The 10,141-nt window shown below is 44.5% G+C and overlaps 1 protein-coding gene across 2 annotated transcripts in view; it reads right to left on the bottom strand.

Moving 5' to 3' along the window:
* LOC113840568 (protein N-terminal glutamine amidohydrolase) overlaps nt 1-10,141 on the bottom strand; it is a 102,469-nt gene that overhangs the window by 81,703 nt on the left and 10,625 nt on the right. Inside the window, exons 3-6 of one of the 2 annotated variants that reach the window (XM_072030200.1) lie at nt 8,732-8,782; nt 7,375-7,523; nt 6,904-7,028; nt 1,632-1,933 (exon numbers count right to left, since the gene is read on the bottom strand). In XM_072030200.1, the coding sequence (XP_071886301.1) occupies nt 1,800-1,933; nt 6,904-7,028; nt 7,375-7,523; nt 8,732-8,782 (459 nt within the window). In that variant the 3' untranslated portion in view covers nt 1,632-1,799. Of the gene's footprint in view, nt 1-1,631; nt 1,934-6,903; nt 7,029-7,374; nt 7,524-8,731; nt 8,783-10,141 lie in introns of those variants that run through there. The other variant, XM_072030201.1, reaches the window with a different exon arrangement.

The raw sequence follows: 10,141 nt of genomic DNA, 5'->3' as shown, positions 1-10,141 counted from the left end.
TTAGTCTTAGGTTTAGGGTTAAGTTTAGGTTTAGGGTTCAGCTTAGGGTTACGGTAAGGGTTAGGTTTATTTTTAGGGTTAGGATTGGGGTAGGGTTAGGGTTAGGTTTAGGGTTAGGGGTAGGTTTAGTTTTAGCGTTAGGGTTAGGGTTAGGGTTAGGGTTAGGGTTATGGTTAGGGTTGGGTTTAGGTTTAGGGTTAGCGTTAGGGTTAGGGTTAAAGTTAGGTTAGTCTTCAGGTTAGGGTTAGGGTTAGGGTTAGTGTTAGGTTTAGGGTTACGGTTAGGGTTAGGGTTGGATTAGGTGTAGGGTTTGGGTTAGGGTTAGGGTTTGGGTTAGGGTTGGGTTAGGGTTGGGGTTAGGGTTAGGGTTAGGTTTAGGGTTAGATTTAGGTTTAGGGTTCGTGTTATGGTTATGTTTGGGTTTAGGGTTAGGGTTAGTTTTAGGGTTAGGGTTAGGGTTAGGTTTAGGGTTAGGGTTAGGGTTAGGGTTAGGGTTGTGTTATAGTTAGCGTTATTCTTAGGGTTAGTTAGGTTCCCTAACATTGATCACCTCTGCGCTGCTGTGGGATGATTTGTTTTGAGCTGTAACAGCTCCTGGCACACCGTGCCAGCAGGGAGCTGGCCGCACGCTTGCTGCGTGCTCTCTGCTCTCTCTTGATGCCAAGTGAAAAATTTTATTTCCATGAGACGGGCCTGCAGAAATGCACCAACCGAGAAAATGCGTGTCAGAAAAATAGAGCTTTTTTTTTTCCCCTAAAGTCCCAAACAGGCACGTAAAAGAGGTTGAATTGAATAAATGATATTCTTAACAAAAAGGAAGCAGCAGAGGAGAAAGAGGCAGGACAGACATGGGTCTTCTGTCCCATCCCAACTCACTGCATCCATAGTTTGGTGGAAGCGAGAGGACCGACCCATGGGACAGGGTGACCCCAGCGTGGATGTCAGGCCGTCAGGGCCTTGCCCTAACATTTTCAGTAGCAAACGTTGTAGTGTTGGGTTACTGGAGAATTTCCAGTGACCACCAGCACAGAGAAGCCAGGAGAGAGTGGGACTGTGAGGAACTTTTTTCTGTTTGTTCAATGCCTAATTCAAGGGTGACCGAGTCCAAAAAGCCACCACACGGGGACTCTCAGCACATAAATACTGTAATAGGAATGGACTACAGAAAGTCAGGACTTCTCTGTGGGAAAGGACAAGCTAAAGAGTGAGTAAAGAGAAAAAGGAACGTTTCTTCATGCTGATTTTTAACTTCTACATTCTGAATAATGGTTGTCTCTGTTCTCCTTAACAGCCTTGATCCTGAAATTAGACCAAACGTGGCAAATTCTCCTATCTGAGCCTCACTAAAGGGAGCGTGCCATGGATTTCAGCCACCAGGAACCAGCTCAGGATGGTAGCTCAGTAGTTTCATCAAGGAGCAAACTCATGTCTGGAGGGATGACAACCTGATGTTCTCTGATGTTCTCAATGGCTCTGTTGAGTGACGCCCAGGTGCTGGGTTTATGTGGCGAGGTTTTGGTAGTGGGGGGAGCTGCAAGGGTGGCCTCTGTTTACAACAGAGCAACACGTTTATGGTGGGATGTCAACCTCTGATCTGATTTATTAAAAAAAAAAAAAAAAGACGTTGACTCTTTTGTAATAAAAATAAAAGACTTTATTCAGTTCAGTGTACCCTGGGTACTGTATTTGCCCAAACGCTTATTCCATATAAAGAAATGTAAACCATTCATAAATACAATGTAAGAGCAGCAAAACAAATCAAACCACCTGCAACCTGCAGCAGAAAGAGCTTCTTTACTTCACTGTGCTTTCACGGAGCAGCTGAGATGAGTCTGTCTGCCAAACTGGCGCACAAAGTCCGATAAGGGCAGCACTGAGCCCCAGCCCACTCTGGGATTCATACCGATGAAATCATCCAAGTTCATCTTGGAATCTAAAACAAGAGCAGAGAAGTGAAATGTCAGAGTTCCCGATTCAGCTTCTGTAGCACATACAGCTACCATGAAAATCCCAAGAAAAACCGTTTGAAAGTATAACTCAGAGCAGCTCACAGCACGCTTGCTGAGCAGCAGTCCAACAGCTCTGCAGACCATACAGAGCCACCAGAACCAAATTCCATAGAAATGGAATTTGCTCCAGCTGCAAAAAGCCTGTGTAATTAGGCTCACCATTACAGATAGTGTAAGCGAGGAAGGGAAGACAACGTTTGGGAATCCCATACCCAGCAGTCCCAGCCAACACGCAGCCCCTGCAGCCCTCTTGTTTACACCATATCTACGCTGCAGCACAGCTTTGGGATTTTCTGAGCCCCAGCTCTCAGCACCTGCAAGGTCTGGCCCCTAACTTGACCTTTTCCTTGTCAGCCCCTTTGGGTACTGAACATCAAAAACTCTCTCAACCACAGTCCCACTGCTGCCACAAGTGCCAGCACTAGGCCACTTTCTACTCGACTACGTGGGGATTTAAAATAGCACAAGCCCAGCAATTTTCTGTTGGAACTCCAGAACAACCGGCAGAGGATAACAGTTCCAGCATGCAGGTAGCCTGGTAAGCTTGTTTTCCAATCCCCAGCTTGTCTTTTCCTCTCAGATGCTTTTATTTTACAATTAATGTGATTACTCATGTAGTTTAAGATCTGAAAGATAAACAAGTCCCTGCTTTATGTGCACGGAGCATAGCAGAAGAATAATTTAATTAAAATGTTCTGCGAATGGTGAAGAAGCCCAAGGGGGAATTGTTCCAGCAGAGTCACAACCAAAGCAGCTGCTGTTAGCAACTTGGGAGCTGCTGTCACACTGTCTGTAGGAAGGGAAACAGTCTCTGACAGTCAGGAGGGTGGTGGCAGGGCATAACACAGTGCATCAGGAGTTTAATGAGAGCAAAACCTGTTGTAACAGGCAAGCAAGAAGAAGAAACAAGCTTCACCATCCCGCGAAGAGCAGATGGTCTAAAGACCAGTCAGTAGGTGGCACTAAAGCAGTATGAGAGCCATGTAACTGCCTGTAGGAAAACACGAGTGCTCTCCCATCTCCTTTGGTTCAGGAGACAGAAGTCCCCCTTTGTCATCCTTGTTATTCACGTGTCACATCTAAAGGCTGTGCACTTATGTGAGACCTTACAGCTTTAGCCAACAGCTCCGCAAAAACAGACCACCACAAAAGCCTTTTTCTGAAGCAGATAAAAAGTGGCAAAAAATAATAATGAAAAATCTGCTGTTTATTTTTAAGATTTACAACACGCTCACAGTCCTCCTCTGATGCTGTAGGTGTTACACTAGTCTGCATTTGGGCACGCACAGAGCTAAGGCTTCCTCTTTGCCCAAACTCACTTTGTTTACAGTCCGTGAGACCTACCTGGTGCATTCCGAGATCCGTGCACGTTTTCATTTCTTTTTTGATCAAGTCTGACACTTTTGCCCTGAGCAGGGACAAAACAAAAACGCCATCTGACAGTGCACAGCCTAACAGCCACGATACCTGTGGCATCTGCCAACAGGAGTTTTTGGAGTAATTCCAACCTCCAAAGGGGGTGTTGCTGTAACAATATGTGGATGATCTTTTATTGTTAGGACAGGAGAAAACAGCTGTGAAGGAAGGCACTAACAAGCTATTTGAATTTCTGGGAAAACAGGGCTTGAAAGGATTGGAAAATAAATTAAAATTCATAGAAAAAGAGAAGTCAAATATTTAGGGCATCTAGTGGCTGAGGGGGAATGAAGAATAAATCCAGAGAGGATTCAGTGAGGAAACAGGGGAGGTGATCAGGCATCGGGTAATAGCGAATAAAAGGTTATGGTTTGTTTACTGAAATACGCTCCTGATCGACAGGCCGCATGCCATTGCACTCGCAAATAAAATAACTTCACAGAAGATCCTGTCTGAAGAAAATTATTTGAGGTGTTTCTCACAACAGTTTTATTTTCAAATGGGAATCAGGTTATAGCACGCATGAGCTGCTTAGATCTGTATCAGTCCTTCTTTCCTTCCGCTAGGATCCTGCCATTACCTTGTGGAGAAGGTACAGAAGGGAACTGCAGCCACCTGCCTGCCCTGTCTAGCAGCTGCCCCTTACAGAAACGCATCACACACGGCACCCACACAGTTCCTCAGCTGCCCTACCTGCATTCTTCAGAAATAAACCCCCAGAATTCATGGCTTCTAGGGATTTCAGTAGTAATAAGAAGAACAAAAAGCCTTTACACATCCATTCTGCCTGTGTGCTGCCAAACACCTGGGGAGAACTGAAAATCAAAGCGAGGCTTTTCAGCGTTAGGAGCTGGTGCTACCAGTTGTATCGAAGCAGTAAGACCTGAGTAACTGCAGGGTGCAAGCTGGATTTTACACAGGCTTGCAGCAAGGAGGGCTGATCTCATCGGGACTTAAACCATGCAGAATCAAACCTCATTCATTTGTAGGAGGAAGACTTAAAAGAAAACCCCAGGCTGGGCTAGCCAGCTCCAGAATGGTGAATCCACACCTCAAAACAGATCTTGTTTAGTTTTATTTAAAAAAGCAGGATGAGCACCCGCAGCAGAGGAACAGAGGCCAGAGCACTGCCAACACAAGACTTATTCCAACACAAGAATTATTCCTTTTGAGTTAGTATTAGGAAAAAAAAAATGCTTCACTGGTTCCTGATAGTTTATTGGTTGAATTCCAACAGGAATTTCACAGTCCTTTAACACTTCCTCGTAAACTTCATAAAAAGGCATCACTGGTCCCAGTGCCTTGTCCCAGCACCACAGTGGGTATTTACATTACCCTATTTGGCCTACATTTGACTTAAATGCTACAGAATTTCCTTGCCCAAAGTGCTCTATTTGGGCTCAGCAGCTGCTCTGCCCTGAAGAGGCAATATTTCAGTATCAAGAACAAAACCTCCCATCTTTTAAGTAAGTTTACTAAAAGCTTTAAAACCCCACTGGATAAGAGAAGCAGGGTGTGTTGAGTGTAACTAACATCCTTTAAGACGCAGCAGCACCAGAGCGCTGATTTTCTTTAAATACCCTAAGTTCACAAGCTCATTTCTTTTTAACAGTACAATGCTCATATACATTAAAAAAAATATGTATTTATGCTATTTTTCAGTCTTCAAGCATTTGTTTAGCATCAAAGACAGACCAAATAGATGTAATATGAGTCCTTGTAACTGATAAGCTTTTGTAGTCATCTTCTCAAGAGCTTATGACTCTGGCTTCTCTAAATGACAGCAATATAACCTCAAGGAGTAATGTAATGCTCTGATCTCACAAATAAATTGGCACTAAAGCCATATACGTGATCAATTCCGCCAGCTGTTAAATTACAGTCACCTCTAACACCAGCAGCGAGCAATTTAATCTTCCACAAACACAAATTAGCATGGAAAAGAGAGTACTCTAAGTGGGGAGGAAGCAATTATCCGTAAAGGCATTTGGCGTGGATGAACATCAATGTCCCAGGCTGTTTTACACTAACCAAAGGTCAGCCACCCGGCTTCCTATCAAGGTTGAAATCAGGTGCTTTATGCCTGATAAGACTGTGCATACATTGAAGCACACACCATTACGAGGTGCCTCAGGTGAGGAAAGGAAAAACAAAACCAAAGCCTGAGAAACTTGCACTGAGCGAAAGGCAGTGTGAACGAGATGTCCTAGACCTGACAGAGTCTCCTCCTGTTCTGACCCCAATCCCAGAGCTACCCAGTCAGCGATCCTCCACCTTGGGTGGGCGCAGGGTAAGCAGTCACCGTCCCCTGCAACACCCAGGTGACTGCCCAGACAAGAGCACATCACCACAGGTGCACTCAGAGCCTTCCAGGTGGCTGGCAACAGGACAAGAAGCGAAGCACTCGAGTGGGAACACAGGAAACTCTGGTTGCATACTGGAATTGTATTGAATTCATAGCTGGGATCAAATATTGGAACACTGTGCCCAGAGAGGTGGTGCAATGGCCGTCCCTGGAGTTGTTCCAGGCTAGACCAGACAGAGTCTTAAAGCCCCTCAGTCTAATTGCACCGGCTTTGAGCAGGGTCTGGACTGGATGACTTGGGGATGCTCCTCCCAGCCTGGCAAGGTACAGGCTAAGGAATGAAGTATGGGAGCAACCAAAGTCTCTGCATCTTTAGCTACCTACCAACGTCCCAAGGATGACCTGGAGGCTGGCTGAGACAGGTGTTTCATAGCCTGGAATTTCTAAAACTGCTTCACAAGGCTGTACCTGTGCTCCCGCCCCCATTCATAACTCATTTATACCCAAGTGAAACGCCAAACTTTCTTAGAAAGCAACACAAAAACTGTGAATTAACTTGCCTGTAGCTTAAAACCACAATAAACTTGGCTCTAGACACAAGACATGTTCCTTTGACCCCACCTTCTCTAACAGAAATACATGGTAGCATTGTATTATTAAAAAAGCAGCAAAACCAAACGTGCACAGCATCAACAAACTCCACCAAAACAAAACTTCACCACACTTCTCTCCATCTGGGAAGAAAAGGAGAGAATAAGCACATGGCAAACATTAGCCAGCTTGGCAAACACCTGGTTCGAGTAAGCTGAAACGCCGTGTGATAAAAAAAAGTGGGGTAATCACCGTGTTAAAAATTCCCTTTCCAACCCTAGGCAGGTTGCTTGGCCTCTGTTTCAGCTCCCCACTGCAACATTTCATACCTCTTACTCTCTGCTCAGTTTCTGAAGACCAGCAGTTCGTGTTTGATAACAGCAGTGGCAGCTGCCAGGAAGCACGCTACACTTTACATGTTCGGAAAAGGCAAGCACTGCAGAGCCCCATTTTGTCCCCACACACTGCGCTGGCTGGATACGCTTCCAAAGCACATGTCCAAAAGCACATTTATTTATTGCACCCACCTCTGACTGAATCATTCAACTCTGTTAAAAGGAAAAAGGAGTCCTGCCAGCTCACCTGCTGTTTCAATGCAGGGGTACGAGGGAGGAGGTTTCTGCCATTTCCCATCTGCATCTTTCACGTGAGATCTGTCCGAAGCAAACGTCTCCAGGTACAGATCTGCTCGTATCATCCGGATTTTCCTGAACAACAATGCAAAATTGTATCAAGAGATATATGTACATAACGCTGCATTAGCCACTCTGGAGAAGAGCCCTTTCTTCCTCCCAGGGAGCCTTGGCTTAGTTAAATACTCCACTCAGAAACACTGGGCTAAGCTGCTGGGCTGTTAAGAACAAACATCAGCAAGGAAAGGCTTTTGATGATTAAACAACAGCAATTAAAGAGCTTTAGAAAAATAATGCAGTGCATTGAGTTTCTTGGAGTATAACAGAAGACTTCTATCAGTATATATCCACAGAGACAACTTCAACTTGGACTTCATGAAATAAAATTCATGCTCTTCATCTTTATTTTTTTTGTCCTCACCTGTGAAATTCAGGATGAAGGCTGTCATCCAGCCTGAAGGCCTCCGTGCTGTACACGTCAAAAGGACAGGGGAATGGCAGCTCTGTGTCAAGATCATAAATGAAGTTCTGCTCCCCACTGGAAACATGAAGTAGGATAACGTGGTAGTCCTGGGAAGAACGGTAATTGTCAGGAGTTAAACAGTTGTTAACCAGAAACCGGCACAGGGAGTAGAAAAAAAGCCTCCTGGAAGCTGAGGCTACAGCTTCTCTTCTTTAGAGACTGCTTTCTGATGCTCGGGTATCGCGCCTGTGATGTTCCAGCACCAGGAGAGACGTTTCCTAATGCCTGCCTCAGCCCTCGTGCCTTTTGGTAAGCCTTGCTATTCTCCCCATTACTTGTAGCCTTCTTTGGTATCAGCCTGGGCAGCTAACCTGAAGAGTATGCTGGTCCTCATACCACATCTTTGATTCCTTAACATGTAGGAAACACGGGTATGGCAGGGGGTTGGAGAAACTCCAGTTACTATTTTCAGTGTTAGTTACTTACACTCATTGCAGTTTTCCAAAAAGTAAATTGAAGATACTTGTTGTTAACTCCTATTCCTTCTCAGATCATCCCGATAACACTTGGACCTCTTTTTAAACCAAGCCTTTTGTACAATATAAACACACTGATAATTTTCCAGAAAATGATTCTGTAAGGACAGAATTTCAGAAATTCACAGATTTTTTTTTTTTTAAAACAGAATTTCTGAAACAAATTGCCACGCAAAATTGATTTTTTCCCTCCCATACAGTATAACCATAACTACACATCTTTAAAAGGAATTCTGTAGTGGCAACTACTGAACTACATTAAATTAAATGACACGCCAAAAACTCTGGAAGAGCTTACATACAAGCTGGCACCTGAAGACATGTATTGCTCACATTTTTCCATCCCATGTCAGACCTATATGGATATTTTCACCCGTCAGCTTGTTACAAGACATCTATTTAACATCCTACAAAGCTGGCAGGCCCCAACAAAACCAGACAGTAATTTTCACAGAACTGTTGTGCACTCTTACCGATGCTAACTAAGCTTTGTCACCTGGTGGTTTTATGGGCCATCTCACTGCTATTTCCCTGTGAACAATAAAAGGGTTGCATTTAGGCTGCTGTAGAAGAATAATAAATACTAATATAGAACTACAGGATGGCTGAGGTCGGAAGGGACCTCTGGCACATACAGAGTGCTTCCTGATGCTCAGGGGGGACATAAACCTAAATTCATTCCAGCAGAGGTACCTAACACTACCCACCTCTGATCCTGCAGACCTCAGCTACAGAGGCACGCACTTAAATACTGACAAAGAAAGAACAGAGGGCCTTACCCAGACAACAGGCTCATCTCCATGCCCTGACTTCTGTTTCCAGAGCGGGACCTGAAAGTTAAGCAATTTGGCATAAACCACTCCTGACTTACAGAGATTAGTTTCACGTTGGGTAAGTTCTTTGCTAAACTCTGCATTTCATCAGCTTGTATCAGTGCTGCTGTCAGAAAGCTTGCTCCAGGTTTTATCTTTCAGAAACATTAAACTGGGCGCTATTCTGGACCATATAATGTAATATTCCCCCTAACCTGATGGATGACAGGGAAAAATCATCCCACAGCCCTTAGGGGCACCGTGATTCCTTCTTCCCACAATCCAAGCGTGACAGGTAAGGACATTCATAGAAACATTCAGGTTGGAAGAGACCTTTAAGATCATGTAGCCCAAACTTTAACCTTTAATTAAGATTGATCTGTTGTTTTAGGGCAACTTCTTTTAAGCTTGGAAAGAATGCCATGAACCTTTTGTTCCCCTGAGGGTATCTGTGGTGGTTTTACCGTACTGGGCAGCTAAACCCCACAACTGCTCTCTCACTCCCCCTCCTTTAGATGAGGAGGGGGAGAAGTAAAGCAAAGAACAACTCACGGGTTGAGATAAGGATAATTTAATTAAAGGGAAATAATTATAATAATTAAATAAAGACTACCATGAACTAACAATTTAACTAAGGGGAAATAAAAAGGGAAAGGGGAAAGGGAGGGGAAAAAAGGAAAATAAAAAAGAAGGGAGGAAAACAAACAAAGAAAATAAATGAAGGCTATGTGGAAGTGCAGAGGAAAGAAATTACTCTCTACTTCCCACAAATGAGCGATGATTGACCACGTCCTTGAAGCAAGGCCTCAACGCACGCAGCCGGTGTTCGAGAGGAGGACCGACGTCTTCCAAACGAGAGCCCACCCCCCCCCCTCTTCTTCCTGTTTCCACCTTTTATTGCTGAGTGTGACATCACATGGTATGGAATATCCCTTTGATTGGTTTAGGCCAGCTGCCCTAGTGATGTTTCTCTCCTCACCTTTTGCCCACCCCCTAGGAGGGTTAGAGAAAGGCCTAATACTGTGCCACTGCTGCTCAGCAGCAGACACAACACTGGTGTGATAACACTGCTGTTCGGGCTACAAGTACAGAGTACGGCACTGTATGGGCTGCTGCTGGGAAAGTTAACATTCCAGCCAGACCCAATACAACCTCCACCCCTTATTCCATAACATTTGTGTCACACTCAGATCCCCATACTTTAGTATACAAGCATCCTCATCATTATTCCTTGTCCTTTAACAGGACAAGGATTTAATAGGACAAGATTAATAGGCAGGTGTATCTTCTCATTCCATAGGTCTTTCTTGGAAAACGTTCATAAGAACTGTTGACGATTAGGTCTTCATCTGCCAAAGTGGTCACTCAAGGCAGGTG

The sequence above is a fragment of the Anas platyrhynchos genome, chromosome 33, assembly GCF_047663525.1.
Source record: "Anas platyrhynchos isolate ZD024472 breed Pekin duck chromosome 33, IASCAAS_PekinDuck_T2T, whole genome shotgun sequence".
NCBI classification, from domain to species: Eukaryota; Metazoa; Chordata; class Aves; order Anseriformes; family Anatidae; genus Anas; species Anas platyrhynchos.
This window is presented reverse-complemented; position numbering and strand designations above follow the sequence as displayed.